Source organism: Salvia miltiorrhiza, chromosome 5 (genome assembly GCF_028751815.1).
Source record: "Salvia miltiorrhiza cultivar Shanhuang (shh) chromosome 5, IMPLAD_Smil_shh, whole genome shotgun sequence".
NCBI lineage: Eukaryota > Viridiplantae > Streptophyta > Magnoliopsida > Lamiales > Lamiaceae > Salvia > Salvia miltiorrhiza.
In genome coordinates, this window is record NC_080391.1 from 5,794,367 (window position 1) to 5,813,028 (window position 18,662).

At 39.5% G+C, this 18,662-nt stretch overlaps 4 protein-coding genes across 10 annotated transcripts; 2 read left to right on the top strand and 2 right to left on the bottom strand.

The window, feature by feature from the left end:
* The first annotated feature begins 2,918 nt into the window (after window positions 1-2,918).
* LOC130985462 (ribosome biogenesis protein NOP53) lies at window positions 2,919-7,433 on the top strand. 2 transcript variants are annotated; one of them, XM_057908447.1, is made up of 13 exons: window positions 2,919-3,176; window positions 3,306-3,634; window positions 4,195-4,379; window positions 4,466-4,514; window positions 4,633-4,658; window positions 4,884-4,964; window positions 5,048-5,158; window positions 5,279-5,379; window positions 5,640-5,759; window positions 5,851-5,973; window positions 6,536-6,602; window positions 6,714-6,793; window positions 7,141-7,433. In XM_057908447.1, exons 2-13 carry the CDS (start codon window positions 3,466-3,468, stop codon window positions 7,145-7,147), a joined length of 1,119 nt encoding a protein of 372 aa, XP_057764430.1. In that variant the 5' UTR covers window positions 2,919-3,176; window positions 3,306-3,465; the 3' UTR covers window positions 7,148-7,433. The 2 variants fall into 2 exon arrangements, with proteins under 2 accessions (XP_057764430.1, XP_057764433.1); XM_057908450.1 differs by having other exon boundaries at window positions 2,944-3,176; window positions 3,298-3,634.
* A 2,085-nt stretch (window positions 7,434-9,518) lies between these two features.
* LOC130985464 (protein DMP6) lies at window positions 9,519-10,411 on the top strand. Its single transcript, XM_057908452.1, is given in 2 exon segments — window positions 9,519-10,233; window positions 10,235-10,411. Coding segments are annotated over 2 exon segments (606 nt in total). The 5' UTR covers window positions 9,519-9,744; the 3' UTR covers window positions 10,352-10,411.
* Window positions 10,412-11,888: 1,477 nt separating this feature from the next.
* On the bottom strand, window positions 11,889-15,269 carry LOC130985463 (pentatricopeptide repeat-containing protein At5g46100). 6 transcript variants are annotated; one of them, XR_009088971.1, is made up of 3 exons: window positions 13,336-15,248; window positions 12,829-12,898; window positions 11,889-12,732 (listed from the first exon to the last, which is right to left on the bottom strand). XR_009088971.1 is itself a non-coding variant. In XM_057908451.1 (2 exons), exon 1 carries the CDS (start codon window positions 14,808-14,810, stop codon window positions 13,362-13,364), a length of 1,449 nt encoding a protein of 482 aa, XP_057764434.1. In that variant the 5' UTR covers window positions 14,811-15,269; the 3' UTR covers window positions 11,889-12,732; window positions 13,336-13,361. The 6 variants fall into 6 exon arrangements, 1 of the variants encoding a protein (XP_057764434.1); XR_009088973.1 differs by having other exon boundaries at window positions 11,889-12,686; window positions 12,829-12,886; window positions 13,336-15,240; XR_009088970.1 differs by having other exon boundaries at window positions 12,829-12,886; window positions 13,336-15,240.
* Window positions 15,270-17,398: 2,129 nt separating this feature from the next.
* Window positions 17,399-18,124, bottom strand: LOC131025456 (NAC domain-containing protein JA2-like). Its single transcript, XM_057955248.1, has one exon. The coding sequence runs from the start codon at window positions 18,122-18,124 to the stop codon at window positions 17,399-17,401; it is 726 nt and encodes a 241-aa protein (XP_057811231.1).
* Window positions 18,125-18,662: the final 538 nt, after the last annotated feature.

An 18,662-nucleotide genomic window follows, 5' to 3' on the forward strand; every position in this document is an offset into this window, starting at 1 on the left:
AATCTCCAACGTGGCATTTGAGAATCCAATCTATATATTCTCATTCTCACTTTTAAAACAAAAGTCACACCTCCCTCTTCCTCACCCCATCGCCACCGTCCCTGAATCCGGTCGGCGTCGTCTCTCCCTTCACTGTCTCTCTCTTCTCTCAATCATTTTCTCTCTCTAAAGTCGATTGCACACTCAAATCAAGCCCTAATTCCCCCCCTTAAACTGCCTGCCTCTCTCTCCCTCTAAATTCAGGCGTCGCCGCCGTCCTAAGGGCGGCGTTGCTCCGCCTCATCTCTGACTCCCTCTTCCATTCCTTAATTAGTTCGATTTTGTTTCCACTTCTTAAACCCATGAGAATTCTCCATTTGAAGCAATTAATACAAGAGCCCTAAGATTTCTTTTTCCTATAACCCGTTGTCGTTCCTTCTTCTAGACTCCGGCGAAATAGTCGGCGCTGAGCTTGCGGTTCGTCCGCCGTCCAGTCACCGCTGAGCCCTGGAGTTCGTCCACCGTGCCGTCGACCCCCACCCCACCGACGACTTCTCTGTTTTGATACCTCCATTTCCTGATTAGCCGTGATTCTTCCTACACACCTATGGTAAGTATTAAATTAGTTTCCTAATTTAATAACACGTTTCACTATTTTAAATATAGAATGATTATTATTTAAAAAAAATAAATTTTGGAAAGAATTTTGGCATCTGCTATCAAGCGTGTTGTGATTGTTGCATGGAAGCAATATGATTTATCAACTCTGATGAGGGGTAAAATATGCAAGGTCCTAAGATCAGGACACGTGGCTTTGCTTGGAATACCAAAGATGAGCAGCAGGGAGCAAAGAAGCTGTGAGAAATAGGCAGAGGAAAAAGTCCAAAGCAGAGTTGGCAGAGCAAAGCCTCCAGAGCAGAGCTGCCAGAGCAGAGTTTGCCAGAGCAGAGCTTCCAGAGCCAGAGCTAACCGGATCAGAGCTTCTAGAGCAGAGGGCCAGAGTCAAGTTGCCAGAGCAGAGATGCCAGAGCCAGAGCTAACCAGAGCAGAGCCTCCAGAGCAGAGCTGCCAGAGCCAGAGCTAACCAGAGCAGAGCTGCTAGAGCAGAGGGCCAGAGCCAAGTTGCCAGAGCAGAGCTGCCTGAGCTAAGTCATTAAAGTCAGAGCCAGAGCCAAGTCGCCAGATCCAGAGTCAGAGCTAAGTCGTTAGAGTCAGAGCCAGAGCCAAATCGTCAGATCTAGAGTCAGAGCTAAGCTATTGGAGCCAGAGCGTGGAGCCACACGCCAGAGACAATTCGCCAGAAGGCGGAGCTACTTAGCAGAGCGGAGCCAAAGAGTATAAGTCTGCCCCAAGGAAGGAAATACAGAGCTACTAGACAGAGAAGGATGATGAGGACATAATCCAGCTCTGTAATTAGGGGACAATGACCTGACAAGTTATAATCTAATAATAACCTTAATTAGTTTAATGACGAGCATGCAGAATAGATGACCAAACGAATTTACTACTTTACCCCGACTGTAATGCCTATAAATACCTACGATGATGAAATAAAGCACACGCTCTCTCTTTTACTGCTTTAAGAACTCTTCTATTTCCTTTCTCTCTAGAGTTTGAACTAATAAAATTACATACATAAATAAAATATCTAAATTGTTAGAGTTATGTTTGTTAGATAGTTGACACTTGGAGTCATGGTTGAATATAATTTCATATTTGATGATGCTCTCTCAAACTCTAGATGAGATGATGCTCAAAACTTCAGACGAGATGATGCTCTTTCAAGTTTTAGACGAGATGATTCTCTTTCAAGTTTGAGACAAGATGATGCTCAGAAGTTAGAGGTGATCTGTCAAATCTGCGACGAGATGATGCCCACAACTTGGTTGGTCTTAAAACTCCAAATGATACGATGTTCGATAAATCAGTTATGGTCTTTTAAATATGAGGCGAGATTATTTTCATAATTAGTTATGCTTTTAGAAGTTCGGAATTATATGATACTCTCAATTCAATTATGATTTTTCAAACTCCATATAAAATTATGGTCAAAAGGCAAAATAAAAAAAAATTGAACAAAATTAATAAATCTTGTAACAACAAAGTCCCTCAAAAAAAAAAAAAAAATCTTGTAACAACAAATGCAACGAATCAATCCTCCATCATACCTATGTCAAATTTATATGTATTTCTACTCTTTTTTTTTTTCCTACGCGTCAACTTTCTATAAAATTTCATATGAAAACTAATGGGTATTTTTATGATCTCAACAAAATTAATAATTTAATTACTAAAAGTTGTTGAGATTAATATAATTTAAAATGTATTACTAATTTAATTTAATTTAATTAATTATATAAATAATTTACATAAAAAATTATTTTATATAATTATCATAAGAATAACATAAAATATATAAATTACAAGAAAATATGTACCCGTCGAATTTCGACGGGTAATACACTAGTAAACTGAAAATTTGTAGAACTCAAAATCAGCACAATAGATTTCATGTGAATAAGGAAAGCTGGAAAGCAATATCAACCAATTTAATTGATGTAAAATTGATTAATATTGTAATTTCATCTTGGAGCCAATTGCCCAATACTCGTGTAACACTAACTGGAAAACCTCATTCACCATAGAAAAAAAGTAAATTTCATAGACCCAACGTAAAAGGAAAGTCATCTTCAGTTAATCGGTCATCTCATATGTATCAAAATATTTCTTTTTTTCACCATTTATTTGATATTGTGAAAAGGGGGTATGCTTATGAATTAAGTAATACAATAAATTCTAGTAACGAAATTTTAATTTTCAAAGGCGGAGTATAATTTTATGAAGACAAAAATAACAATTTTACTAAGCATAAGAAATAATTATACAAAATTAATATTTTTCTAACCCAAAACAAATGTACGGCCCAAGCCCAATACTTTATGGGTTAGAAACCCTTTTCAAAAGCGGCATTTCTATCTTCGCAGCGTCTTCTTCTATATGCGTTTTGCGTCCGCCTCTTTCGGTCGCCGTCGCCAGCCTCGCTTCGCCTAGGAATCTCTGCAGAAGCAGCCTGTGCCCCACCTCGTCTCAGTGCGCCGCTTCACGCTCCAGCATTTCCCGTCGTCAGGCCTCCTTCGACCTCGGCGCAGAACCAGCATCAACGCCGCCCCCCAGCCAAACAGCCGGGCCAACAGCAGGTAAATCACCTCTTTCTTCAAATTAGACACCTCCGTTGCAAATTAGATCACATTTCTCATATATATAGAGATATATGGATGAGTCTTTTCTGCCATTAGCCATCTTATTAATTTGGATTAGTGCCGCAGGCTTCTCTATTTCGTGAGAGGAGGAGGCAAGAGAGAAGATATATAGGGTTTTGGATAACATCTGCAGACTTTGAGAGAAGGAAGAGAAGAGAAAGGCCTGCAGCAGCACCCGCTGCAAATTTCCTCTATTTCGCGAGTGAGAGAGATAGAGGGAAAAGTCATGGGTAAGAGAGCCAAGAGTTCAAGGAAGGGAAAGAAAGAATGGAGGGCTAACATAAGCACTGAAGATATAGAAGATTATTTTGAGAAATCCACAAAAGACGCTCTTTCCGGTGGTTCTTTGGCTGATGTGCCCAGTGATTCTCTTTTCTTCGTTGATAAATCCAGAGGTATAAGAATCTTAAAATTTTTAGAAGGTTGTGTTTAATTGTACATATGATACAGAAAAATTCGATGATATTCAATTGATTTTTTGATAGGGTTTTAGAAATTTAGTGAGAAATTGATACTTCTAGGTTATATCACCGTTGAGAACTTTTAGTATTCTTTTTTGGACGAAAGCAGCTCTATGAAGTTATGTACTGTTTCTTAAAGAAAACTATGTTGGGACTGAAAGTTCTAATCTGTGAAGTTATATATTGTTTCTAAAAGAAGAGTATTTTAAGAGTGGAAGTTGTAATCTCCAATGAGATTGGTAGGAAGTCATGAATTGCTTTAAAAAAGTTGTCAGACTGATATTGGATCCTGTAATTGATAGTTAGAGCTTTTCCTATCCGAAACTAGTTAATATATTCTTTTGTATGATGTGATGGAGTTTTTCATTTCTTGAAGGGGCCCAATTCACTTGGGTTTTATCTTATTTCTTAACGAACTGTTTGGATGTATAATATGTAACTAGTGGCCATGTTGATCACGATCATTTTAACAAAATGGAGATTTTTATTTGCAGATCTTTCTATTAAGCGGAAGATTGAGAAAAACAGAGAGAAAGTATTGCGATGTGATAGTCTGTTGCAGAGAAACCCTTTTATTAAAGCTATTCCGTCCTCTATACAGAATAAGAAAAAGTCCAAGAGAAAGGGTAAAGCTTTACCAACAGCAGCAGATGAAAATGTTGCACAGGGCAGCCTGAAGGTTAGTTTTCTTGGGAATTCTTTTAGAGTGATTCTGCAAGTGAATTAGTGAGGCTAATTCTTATATTTCTAATCCAATCATTTCAGGATGAAAGTGCACATGATTCTGGAGTTCTTGACTTGTGGGAAGAGAAAGGTAACTCTATGTGTGTGTATGCATATTAATACATCCATATAGGTTGCTATTTCTATCGGCTGTGGTTTGCAACTACCATTTGTTATTTCTAATAGAATTTGCTATTTCACTTTTGCAGGAGAAGTCAAGGCCAAAATAAAAAAGGTATAACATAATTTGTTGTGCACTTTTGGTTTCTGCTTGTGTAACCAATTATATTGTTCAAGGAATCATTATTTGATGAGTATTGCATGTTAGAGATTCTGATAGTTTCTTAGCTGTCTCTGTACGCATTAGAACTTCTTGAAGTTAGTACTGAGTAATGTAGTTCACTAGAACATGAGATTCTTTTAGAATCTATGGGGTTTATTTAACAGTTAATCATGACAGAAGCCCAAGTCTTGCGTTATTCCTGCTGTTGAGGTTGAACATCCTGGATGTTCATTCAATCCTCACCCTGAGAGCCATCAGGTTGGTGTCAATCTTTTACCTATGCAATTTCATCATTTTTCTTTCTTCTATTAATGGTTGAACCTTACACTCTGTTATAATAGGACGCTTTAGCTCGTGCTGTTGCAGATGAAATGCAGAAAATTTACCAACATGAGTTGGGGCCTCAGCCCATCCCTTTAGTTGTCCCTGGTGAAGCTATTGATGAAGAATATGTTCGTACCTCATCCCGAACTGGTTACCTGAAGTTGAAATGAATATTACCCCTCCATATTCACGTGCTTTCACTTACTTGCTTATGAAGTTTTCATGCATTTCCCTCTTATATGCATCAGAAATATTTTCTCGAGGCAGATGCGGATGATGGAACTGATGAGGATGATGATGAACAAAGTGAAAATCAAGCTGATGATGCAGATGTGGATGCAGAAAAAAGGTGAGCGTCTTTTCTTTTACTTGGTTTCTTTTAATAATCCATTATGTTTGTTTCCTTTTCTGCAAGGATAATTGGACAAGTAGCTTTGCTTTGTAAAATTATGGGTTCTGGTGTCTGGTGTGGTGTCCATATTGAGCATCTATCTTTTGGTGTTAGTGGAGTCATTTTTCAGAGTTAAATTGATCCATATGATATTAATTCTCTCAATTTAAATTGTCAAAGAAAGGTGAATATCACTAATTGTGATGGAAACTATGCAGCTCTCAGAAAACCAAAAGGGTAACTCGGGTAGAGTTTAACCGGAGAGCTAGACGAAAGGAACAGTTGAGAATTGAAGCAGAAGCCAAAAAAGTGAAGGGACTTTCAAAAGACATAGACAGGTAAAAGAGATCATTTCTGCTAATATATCTCCAATCCAAGATAGTTGTGCTTTACTCAAAAAGCACTAAATTGGTTCTCTGCTGCAAATAGTTTACCGGAAATAATGCAAGAAATTGCGAAAGAGGATGAAGAGAAACATAAGAGACATCTTCGGCGGATTGTTGCTAAACAAGAAAGATTGAAAGCTCGTCCATCTCGCTTGGGAAAGTACAAGTATGGCGTTATATAAGCATTTTTATGACGTTTTATCTTCTATGCATGTGAAGTTCTGTTGAAATAGGAAGCAACCACAACTACATAGATGAAATGTTCTTGATATTTTTTACCTATACTAAGGCATTGATCATATCCTTATCTCTTATCTTGCATATATATTTATCATAAGTTTTTGGGTTAATTCTGTGAAAACCGTGAAGTTTGGCCCGATTTTGGAATATCATGTGACCTTTAAAATCTTCTTGACAATATACAAAGTTTCAATTTGTTTGATTTTTTCCATGAGGTCAAAATCAAATCTGAGTTGGCAAAATAAAAAATAAGGTGGCAATCAGAACAAGACGTTTGTTTTCATTGCCACATAATTTTTTTTGTTTTGCTAATTCAAGGGCCATGTGATATTCCAACATCAGGCCAAACTTCGTGGTTCCTAGTCTTTTTTTTAGTCTCCAACATTTTGTTATATCCTTTTTGGTAACAGCTGTGATTTCTGTTTCTGATTACAACATAGCCATATCTTCTTTTGAAGTATTAATATCTTGGATGTCATCTGTTTCAGATTTGAGCCTTCTCCACTCCAAGTTTTGTTAACTGAAGAGAAAACTGGTTCACTTCGGCAGTTGAAGGTTTTTCATTTGATTTTTGTCTTTTCTTTTTCCAGAACAATCAACTCAACTTACATTTCTAAGTTCATGACTTACTGGTTTTGCATTTTTATGTATCTCTTATGGAAATAGGGCTGTTGTACGTTAGTCAGAGATCGTTTCAAAAGCCTGCAGAAAAGAGGACTGATTATCCCAACAAAGAAGGATAGCAGGTTAGTTCAACTCTATTATTAGCAAAAATCATTATACGTTTGCTTAAGTGCTTTGCAGGTCTAGTAAATATTCTTTGTTATTTGGTGTATTGATTGCTTTTATTTTGATGTTTTGCGTTCTCTCATTTATTTTTGAGATATACAGTAGCATTATGACTTTAGTCTTTATGAAGTTCATACATGAGCCCCAAATGTTTACGTCCCAAGTTATTGCAGTAAAAATATCTCTCATAGATTTGCTCCCATCAATAAATTTCTAGAAGTGCTTTTATTTGGATTTTATTTTAGAATTTCTGCTGCAGATTGTAGTGTCTAAACAATTGTTATGTATTGATTCCCCTAAGCAGGAGGTAGAACGGTTTCTACGTGAAGATGTAGAGTCGAGAGGGCGATAAGAAAGTGAAGCTTCTTCATCATTTTGCAGATGAACGTTTGAGTAGCAGGAAAAATCAACAGCTGCTTTAGAACAAAATAGAAATATACCCTTTCGTCACACTAAAGATATTCCTTTTATTTGTTTTAATGTTTGCGAGACAATGTAGAACATGCACGTTTACGGTTTCTTAGCTCTTTGCTACTTGAAACTTATCCAAACTCGTTTATGTATGCTTTACTTATTGAAAATGTGATGATTGGAAAATAGGGCTGTTCAACTAAACTGGAAGCAAAAGGGACCAGAGGGGAGGGAGGCAGGGGGGGGGGGGGGGGGGAGGGGGAAAAAGAGAGGGGGGCGACAGGGGAAAAAAGGAGGGGGGAGGGGGGGGGGGGGAAAGAGAAAGAAAGGCAAACCAGAAAGGGGAGGAAAGAAGGAAGGAGAGGAGGAGGAGGAGGGAGGAGGAGGAGGAGGAGGAGGAGGAGGAGGAGGAGGAGTAGGAGAGGAGGAGGAGGAGGAGGAGGAGGAGGAGGAGGGAGAGGAGGAGGAGGGAGGAGGAGGAGGAGGAGGGAGGAGGAGGAGGAGGGGAGGAGGAGGAGGAGGGAGGAGGAGGAGGAGGAGGAGGAGGAGGAGGAGGAGGAGAGGAGGAGGAGGAGGAGGAGGAGGAGGAGGGGGAGGAGGAGGGAGGAGAGGAGGAGGAGGAGGATGAGGAGGAGGAGGAGGAGGAGGAGGAGGAGGAGGAGTAGAGGAGGAGGAGGAGGAGGAGGAGGAGGGGAGGAGGAGGAGGAGGAGGAGGAGGAGGAGGAGGAGGAGGAGGAGGAGGAGGAGGAGGAGGAGGAGGAGGAGGAGGAGGAGAGGAGGAGGAGGAGGAGAGGAGGAGGGGAGGTAGGAGGAGGAGGAGGAGGAGGAGGAGGATAGGAGGGGAGGAGGAGGAGGAGGATAGGAGAGGAGGAGGAGAGGAGGAGGAGGAGGAGGAGGAGGAGGAGGAGGAGGAGCGGAGGAGGAGGAGGAGGAGGAGGAGGGAGGAGGAGGAGGAGGAGGGAGGATTATAGTATATTATTGATTATGATTATTATTATTATTATTCTTATTATTATTATTATTATTAGTATTATTATTATTATTATTATTATATATTAGTATTATTATTATTATATTATTATTCTATATTATATTATTATTATTATTATTTTATTATAGTATTATTATTATTATTATATTATTATTATTATATTATTATTATTATTATTATTATTATTATTATTTTATTATTATATTATTATTATTATTATTTTCTTATTATGCACATGGACTGTTGTGATACTTCACAATATATATGAAATACCTTATTAATCTAAGGTATTATACATCTGCACTGATTGGAAGGGAAGCATATATTTCGTATTGTACATCTTATTATGATCGGTAGACGTAATGAAACACGTATGCCTCAACTTTTAAAATAAAAATACTTCTTAAAATATATAAATAATTTTTAGCTCTTAGATCATCAAGATCTACGGTTGATTCGTTTTTGTGGTCCTGAGTTCGAATCTCAAATTTAGCAAAAATTTATTTTTTACAATTCATAATCCTATTGGATGAATTCATACATGTTCTACATAAAATTCGTCCATTAAAAAATGTCTTTATTTTTATTTTAAAAGTGTTTTCACGGTGGCCCTTATATACAACACATCACATATTGTCTTGATTGATTAGTTTTTTTTTTGAAAATTTGTTACAACCAAAGAAAGGAAAAAACTCACTCACACTCTAGCTCCTAGGGTGACTCGAACCCCCGACCTATTGGTTGGAGGGGAAGCGTCTTACCAACAGACTGCGCTTCATCGTCTGATGATGTAAAAAACACAAGCAAAACAAGAGGCGAAACACAAGCAAAACACAAGCAAAACACAAGGAAAAAACACATATTGTCTTGATTGATTAGTTAGAAATGAAAATTTAGCTATTTAGTTTTGTGGTTTACAAATTACAAGCAAAACATTCTTAATTAATTAATTACATATGTATGCTATTTAATTTAATTTTAATTATTATTTTTTATTTTATATAACTCTAACGATTCTCACTCCATAAATCCAAGTTTTAAACGTCATGACCGGTGATGATGTAATAGCAATTCCAAATAAAGTATGCGCATAATAAAACGTTAACGATAATGAAACTGCAAGAGGCGTCCCGAAGAAAACCGAGCGACCGAGGATCAAAGCCCCACATTTTAATTATTTATTAATGATTGTAAACTTTGCGTCTCAGCAATATAACCGATCAAAATTGAAACGGATTGAGTGAGATACACTTTCTACGCGATATCAAACACAATTCTTGCTTCACCCAAGTCTCAAATCCAGTTAAAGAAAAAACTGCATTTCATGAAAAATGCAAACTACTCTTTCCAAAAGCGTGGTGTAATTAATCAATCAATCCGTGATCATGTTTGTTGCTTGCAAGGCAAAGCAAACTGGATGGATTTCCTTCCCTTCAACTCATACTCAACTCAATCAATCCTCACCTATAAATTAAATGCCAGTCCAGAAACAAAAGGAAGAATTCAATGGAGATGATCGAGGAGGAAGATGAAGCGTTACTAACAAACAAGGGGCTACCAGAAGTAGAAAGAAACCTCATCCAAGAAGCCATCAGGCAGACGTTCCAGAGCACGGCGAGCCTAGCCAACCTCCTCCCGACCGGCTCGGCTCTCTGCTTCCAGCTGCTGGCGCCGATATTCACCAACCAAGGGGAGTGCGACGCGGCGGGGCGGGGCATGACGGCGGCGCTGGTGGGGCTCTGCGCATTCTCGTGCGTGCTGCTGTGCTTCACGGATAGCATCAAGGACCAGAAGGGGAGCGTCTGCTACGGATTCGCCACCTTCAATGGGATCTGGATTATCGACGGATCGGCGACGCTGCCGCCGGAAATAGCGGCGAAGTATAAGCTCAAGTTTATCGACTTTGCGCATGCGGTGATGTCGATGCTGGTGTTCGCGGCGGTCGCGCTGTTTGATGAGAATGTGGTGAAGTGCTTGTGGCCGGAGCCGTCCACGGGGGACCAAGGAGGTGCTGACGGCGCTGCCGGTTGGGATCGGAGTGGTGTGCAGTATGCTTTTTCTGGTTTTTCCAACAAAACGCCATGGTATTGGCTTTCCGCTCACTGATACTTGAATATATTAATGTTTCCCTTTTAGAATTCCAAGCAATAACAAATAAGGGCTAGTATTTTTTTCATATTCGCCACAATTATTTATGGAGTCCGGGGATTTTTTAGGACAATATAACTTAGGTTGATTTGAAAATTAGGACAATAATTTTCGGACTTATTAAAATAGGATACTAAATTAATAAGCATTGCACCCGCATGACATTTATGGGCCAATTATTGAATTTTGAGACTTTTATGCACGAACCAAGCACATGACAACCCGCACGGAGGGATTGATTATGTGGCAAGCACGTCATTTTTACGGCTCCAGATAGGATGTCATGTGCTTGGTCCATGCGAGAAAGTCCAAAAATTCGATAATTGGTCGAGAAATGTCCTGCGGGTGCAACACTTATTAGTTATTGTCCTAATTTCCAACCTAATTTACTGTCCTAAAAAATCCTCTGACTCATTATTTATGCATAAGCATTAAAACTAAAAACACGATTAAACGATCGAACTAACGACCGATTTGATCAAATCCAAGGACACTTGCTAACAATAGAATGATTTTTCCAACCTTGGGTGCAAGGTCGGGTATGGTTATACACATGCACATACATATATAGTTATTCAACCATGTTTTTACTTAGGGGATGCAAGATTATGAACCATCTTATTAAAACTGGTATTTAAGGAATTGTTACACATCCAAATCCAAATTGATAGCAAAGATGAATAATTCTAGTTTAATTACTCAAAATCCTAATGTTTAGATAATCCTTAAAAATTACCATACCATTATCAATATTATCACAAAAAAAAAAAACAAAGGATGACAAGACCATCGTTATCATTTTTTTTCAAAGGCAGAGACGATGGTAGCATTATAGTATGTTCCAATGAAAGCCCAAAGCAAAAGTATGCGAGCAAAAGATATAATCAAAAGTATCACTGATGATTTTTTCATTTTTGAAGGACTTGACAGAAAGGTAAATGGTTTCTCAAACATGTTTTTTTTCTTCCTCTGTCATATGAAATGCTATTCGTAAAAATCTATAGTAAAAACTAGGATTAGTTGCTAAATAATGTAAGAACTTCAATTCAATTTGCAAGTTTAAATTGAATTTTGAAAGTTCTAATAATATCACCATTTTTGGACAGTAGGAAATTCGACACGACCAATTTATGTTGACATATTGAAAAAATGATATGGCAATTGGAAAAAGTAACTGTGGCAGGAGAACGACGTAAAAATGACTTGGTTTTGTTTATTAAAAGCAACATTCAAAATATTACTTTCTTCCTTAAGCATACTCTCTCCCCCATGGCTTCCTGCAACTTATTAAAATCCACACAGATTTTAATGTGCAATGAATCAAACCTGCATAACATGATTTTACGTGAGAAGATTGAGAAAGCAATAGTGATCTTGAATGCTACTAGTATAAATGTGCCGTCCATTCAAAATTAAAAAGGGGTATTAAAGCAATCGCATTCTAGATAGATTATCATGATGTAAATGGATAAACAAATCAAGAAAGTCTAGAGACACGTTCGTTGATGGTATAAACAAGCACAACATAGTAGTTTTCATCTTCCCATACAACTCGTCAAGTACTAACAAAGCATAGAATCTCACCAATCTTTTTACAACAGAAAAATGTCTCAAAAGATTTCAGATACATCTAAACTGCAAGAACCAATTTGACGTTCAAAGCCTTGCGTCTTGAGCAATAGAAAACAAGTTAATTAGTTGCATGAGGATGTGATTAATTCTTGAAGGTGATTGAATAAATTCCTCTCCTATAAATGTGCCAATGCCAAGAACCCACCTGAAGAGTGAAAAGAAAATGCTAGACTATATGATGTCTGTGGAAATAGAAGGCCTCCGAGAATGGCTAGGTGAGGCATTAGACAGCGGGGAACCGGTAGCCAAGCTTATGCCCACTGGCTCCTTGCTCGTGACCCCGATGCTGTTGAAACCGAGGATGAGGAGCCACGATAGCCGGCCTCAGTGGTCGTAGCCCTCTGTGGAATCACATGTATGTTACCATCAAGGACAGAGACAGACGTGTACACTATGGTATTGCAACGTTTTCGTGGCTTGTGGATCGTTGATGGATCGCCAACTCGACCGCTGCCACAACAGGTTGCAGCCAGATACTACAAGCTCGAGCTGATCGACTTATGCTCAAGCGTTGTTGGTGTTAGCAGCGGTTGCAGTTTTTGATCAGGACGTGGTAAGGTACTTGTACCCTAACCCCTCGGAGAAGGAGGAGCTCGCCTTCGCAGCAGTGCTGCTTGGGATTGGAGTAATCTGCTGCGTTGTTTGTGGTTCTCCCCTCAAAACGACGGCTTTTCACTCACCCAAGGAAGGAGATGTGAGGCTCGGGTCTGGGTCCTGGAGGAGATGTTTATTGAGAAAAAACAGAAAAAAATAAAAAGTAAATAAAAGACAAACATTGAAGAGTGCAATTTGTTAAAAACTTGGTCGTACCTGAATCACCAAATTGAATTGTTGTATTGTATATTTGTATTAGTTGTAAGTTGTAAAACTGTAAGGCTCCCTTTTCAGCAAGTTTTTGACAAATTCAATACATATCCAAATTAGTACCAACACAACTTCAAATACCAGATGTAATTCTGAATCAAGCATAGCATAACAAAAATTACTTGTCTAAAATACATAAACTTTGAGCATTTAATTTTGTACATGAGCTTTTTTTTTCTACCTCTAAATATATATAAAAAAATTACTTGTCTAAAATTGCGTACAAAATTAAATCTGGCGTGACAAAATTCAAATTGATCATGTGACAAATCATATCATTTTAATTATATAAAACTTGCAAATGTAAAATATAAAATTCCCATTACATTGAAAAATTAAGATGATATTAATACCCATTACATTGAAAAATTAAGTTAAAAATCTTATTTGCGAAAAATCTAAGGCAATCTAGCTCTAGATGAAAAGTCATTTTTCAGTAGTGAAGTGAGAAACCTGGATTGGCATGAAGGTGCAGATGGTCATATAGACTTGTTGAGGTCCGTCTGCAACTCATCGATCAGCTTAGCCTTCAACAGCTCAGAAGCTTCACGAACTTTCCTTCTATCCCAGAACCCAACCAGCATGCCATTCCATATTTCCTCATCAGGAATGCATCCATCAATAACCATCTCCTCCAGAACCCGAGCAGCCTCGTGCAGATCTCCCTTCTTGCAGCTGCATTGTATAAGACATTCAAAGGTTCTCGCCTCAACCGATATGCCTCTACTACGCAAGCTCAGGTAGAGCGGAAAAGCTTGACTATGGTTACTCAAGCTACAAAGTCCTTGAACCACTCTATTATGAATTCGAACATGAAGTCCCCAGGTTACTCGATTAGGTGTTATCCCCGAAAGAGCCATTTCATCCAGGAAATTGGCCGCCTCCTTGAACTTGCCCGCCTCACAGAAGCCATTGATTACTTTCGAGTACAACCCTGCATCAGGCTTCAAGTCTTGAAGCTTCATTCTATCAAGAATCTGAACAGCCTCTTGGATTTTACCCTCCTTGCAGAGCCCATGCATCAGAGAACTGTAAGTGATGGAGTTTGGAGCTAAGCCTTTCCTCGTCATCCTCTCCAACAGCTCGATGGCCTGCAACGAATGCCCATTCTTGCAAAGGCCATCAATGAGAGAGCTGTAAGTGTACACATTAGGGTCCACCCCTTTGGTCTTCATCTCCTTGAAAAGCTCCATTGCATCAGTCAGTTTGTTCGACTGGCAGAAGCCATGTATCAGGCAGCTGTAGGTGAAAACCGAGGGCGCACAGCCATTCGCCTCCATGTCAATGAGAAGCTCCTTGGCCTCGAGAATCCTGCCACCTCTGCACAGCCCATTGATCAAGGTCCCATAAGTGTATGAATCGGGAGTGTGGCCACGCTTCGGCATCTCCTTGAAAATCTGAAAAGCTGAATCCATAGTTCCACTGCTCTTGCAGAGTGCCTTGATCAGAACATTAAGCGAGGGAACGCTTGCCGGAATGCCCTGCTTCCTCATGTAACGGTAAAACGTGAACGCCATTTTCAAGTGGCTTTCGTCAACTAGAATGGAGAAGACTGTTATATAAGATCTCGCCGTCGGTTTGCATTCAAACTCCTTCATCTTTCTGAAAACCCTAACTACTTCGAGGGGCTTGTGAACTCTGCCGTATGCCCTGTAAATGGAGAGGAATATATCTTCGTTTACGTCGCACTTCTCTTGCTTCATTCGGGCGAGCATTTCCTCCGCGAAAACGAACTTGTTGGCAGAGAGCAGTCGCCGGATCATGAGGCCGAATGTGGTTTGATCGTGGTGAAAGCCGTTGGAATATTCGGCGGTGGCCGATTCGAAGACGGAGATTGCTCTGTCCAAGTCTTTCTCCGCTGACAACAGCCGCTCCACGAGAGACGACGTGATTTGCTTCGGCCACTTCACCATCGACTTTGTACCCATTTTCCTTGTTTTTCTTCCTCGGTTTCTCGGTGAGAGATTTCGTCGAACAGTTTCAAGTCGTTGAGCTAGTACAAATTTCCGACGACCATCGCATCACAACGTTGAGAAATCATGAGGCCAGCGCTAACAGCCCTAATTTTTTTGAACAGTTGAACAATGCCGGTGAGCCGGAGACGACAGCGTCGGGTTGCTTGGCGCCGCCGCTATTTCAAGCTTTTCCGGTGAAATTTTATTTCAGTTGTTGCTTCGCGCCTGAGCTGTGGAAGAAGAGGCGCCCAGACCGAGAGGAGAGAGGGTCGGGAGGCCTGCCATCGTGCCGCGCAGAGGGTGAGAGCGGCGACGACCGAGCCGGAGAGGCCGAGAGGGTGTGTGTGCGCGGCGGGAGGCTTAGAGGCGAGAGGGTTTCCAGACTACACGGTCACAATTTCAGTTTTACTTGATTTTAAGTTATGTGTATTTAATTTTAAATTTTATATAAAATTATATATAAAATATCAAAATAATATATATATGGGTCGGGTCAGTTTGGTTCCCGACCGACTCATGGCTGAGGAATCGACACTAAATCATCGGTTCGGTGTCGATTTTCATGGTCCACTTCGACTTTTGCACACCTTTAATTGCTTGAAAATTTGAAAAAATTAGGGCATATTGTGTTATAAAAACATTATTACGAAGGCGAAAATATACAAATTTATGTATATTATGAAATAACGAAAATTTCAAAACTAATAGCTTAACTAGCCGCTGATAACCCTTAGCCGTCATCACTGGCCGCAGTGATAATTTTTCGACAGCTAGTGACAACTGTTAAGGGTTATCAGCGGCTAATGATGTATTTACATCTAGAAAATTATGTTTCTGTTCTTTTCAACGTATAGGCTAACAATTTCGATTGAAGAGGCACACAAGTATTTAATTGGTAATTTTTTAAATTATAATTTGACAATTAAGATTGCCTAATTTGAAAAAGAGTGGATTTTGAAAATAGCCACTTTTATATAGTAAAAATAAATTTTACCCACTAATATAAAAACTTAAAAAAATACCCGCATTGACCATTTTACCCTTGCATATAAATTTTTTACAAATACCCACGAATTCAAGCTTTAAAACTCGAATTCACAACTGAATAACAAGTATTGGTTGTGAATTCAAGTTTTAAAGTTTGAATTCACAACTATAAATAGTGTTAGTTGTGAATTCGCGTGAATTCACAACCCACACTATTTCAAGTTGAGAATTCACAACCGATAAAACTTGAATTCACAACCAACACTATTTCAATTGTGAATTCACAACCAACGCCGATAATTCAGTTGTGAATTCATAAACTTGGTTGTGAATTCAAGAACATTTGTACAAAATTGCGTGATTTTCATCAATTTCTTCGTTACTTATATTTTTTCGATTAAATTCAAATTGAATTCAACTAAAGTCTCCATCCCAATCATTCTCATCTCTCTCTCATCATCAACAATCAACTCTCCCCCAATTCTCCATCTCTCTCACAACCGAAAATTAGGTTTTAATTGAATTGAAATTAGGTTTTAATTTTAATTGAATCAACAACAGCAGTTGTTATGCTGGAGATTGGCGATGAGGTTGAAGCGCAGCTGGTCATGGAGGAGGATCGCCGGCTGATTTACAGAGAGAGAGAGAGAAATCGGCGCCGGCAGAAGGCGAACTCTCTGGTGCTTCTGCAGACTGCGCGGGCGCTGCAGATCCGGGGCGGCGCGGCGCTGAGGAGGCGGCGTGGTGAAGGACGGGGCGGGGCGGCGGAGGCCAGGCTCCGCTGGACGCGATCGGAAGCAGAAATCGAGATAGATCCGAGAGACAGTGAAGTCCTACGGCGGAGGAGACGGGCGCCAGAGCCAGGGAGGCGGGGGAGTACACGGCGGAGAGGACGAAGGGGGCGGCCGACGCCGCTGCACAGAAGGCCGTAGAGACTAAGGATGCGACGGCGGAGAAGAGAAAGAAGAGAGAGAGCGTGCAGAGAGAAAGAAGAGAGCGGGTAGAGAGAGAGAGAAATGAGAGAATGAAAGAAAATTATGGTTTGCCCATTTATATAGAAGGGTAATTTAGTCCATTCAACAAAAAAGTGGGTAAAATTTTAAGTTTTAATTTGAGTGGGTAAAATTTATTTTTGTTATAAGAAAGTGGGTACTTTGATATATTAGCACTTTAAAAAATTCAGGCCAAAACTTTTGCGACGTTGTTTTCTTTATGGAAATTAAGACTAGTTAATAATATATTGCTTCAACATAAACAATTATACTACACCAAAACATATCTTTTTATACATATAAAGACTTATTTGATTTTCAATTGATTTAAAATCGGAATTAAAGTGGCTAAAATCATAGACGCGACCACTATATATAACTTGGCTTATGCTAAACAACTATTTGTACATTTAAATATAAACAATTACTTGTACATTTGAATATATAACTTGACTTATGCTAAACAATTATTTGTACATTTGAATAATATTGTACTTTAATATATTATATATATGTACAATATTTCTTTACCTGCGGGAGTAATAAATTTAAATATATATATAATTGTATAATGTGTATATATCAAAATTGCGCAGATAGCCAAGATTCATCGCCGGCACCGCCGACGAACTCAACATCTAAGCCGGCGATCAAACTTTGTACGAAGTCATCATCAACGTCCAAAGCCTGCCCCGATTGGTCGCCGACAATAAAACCCTCCTCCTCCACGGCCGGAAACAATATCTTCTGTTTCTTGAAACCCACTGCAAGCTGATCTTGGTCTATCTGCGCCGCCCTCTTCTTGGAAGCCGCAGAAACCTTGATGCAATTGGTGATCTTGCAGACGACGAGATCGCCGCCGTTTGCGCGGCCGCTGAGAGAATACTCGTGCATGATCCAGTGGCCGAAATCCTCGGGCGCCGCCTTGTCGTCGCGCTCGAACGAGAACATCTTGGAATGGCCGATGATCTCGCCGGTGTCGGATCTGATGATCTTCTTGGGGCCGGTCTGGCCGCCCCACGTGCCGCCGCCTGCGCGTCTGGAAATCCGCTTGGAGTTGGGAACGTTCTTGAGCGTGGTGAAGGCGTAGATGGAGCTCTTGATGGCGCTGCCCTCCTTCTTCGTTTGCCAGCCATCGACGACGTCGGAAAAAACCTTCCACGGCTCTGCGTTGTCGCCGTAGATATCCTTCTCGACTATGCCGTTCCACGGCAGCTCCATTCCCATGAGTCTCGGCCATAGAAAACCTCCGATCAACTCCTCATCGGTCGGGATGAAACGGAAACCAATGGGAATATTCATCGCCATTGATTAATTCTGCTCTCTCACTTTCTTTGCTTTTGTTTTTCTCAGGTGTTTAAAGTTATAACTACGTTGACTAGCTTATTTATATATATACCTTGCATGTTTGAGTTCTTGTATAATTATAATTGTGTTCCCTATATAATTAGGCTTTATCTATTCAAAGTATATCTCTCGTATAATTATATTTTCTGCATGTGTTCGGATAATTATATTTTGTCTATCGAAACCATATCTCTGTATGTAGCTAGTCCACTTATATATTAATTAGTGTTTTGAAAAGATTCACTAATTATATATTTATCCTACTTATTCTACATTAATTAACGATGGAATAATGAATTAATGTTACCCCGGCCCCCTCTTTCTTCTTATATGTATATATATTCTATACGGATAAATAATAATGTATATTAATGAGTTGTTAATTTTTGAGTCATAAATCTTGATCTTGTGTTGAAAACTAAATTAAAATTTTCACTTCCCCGCGTCATAATGGATTTGATTATTCTTAGTTAGTTCACTTTACCGATAACCAACACAC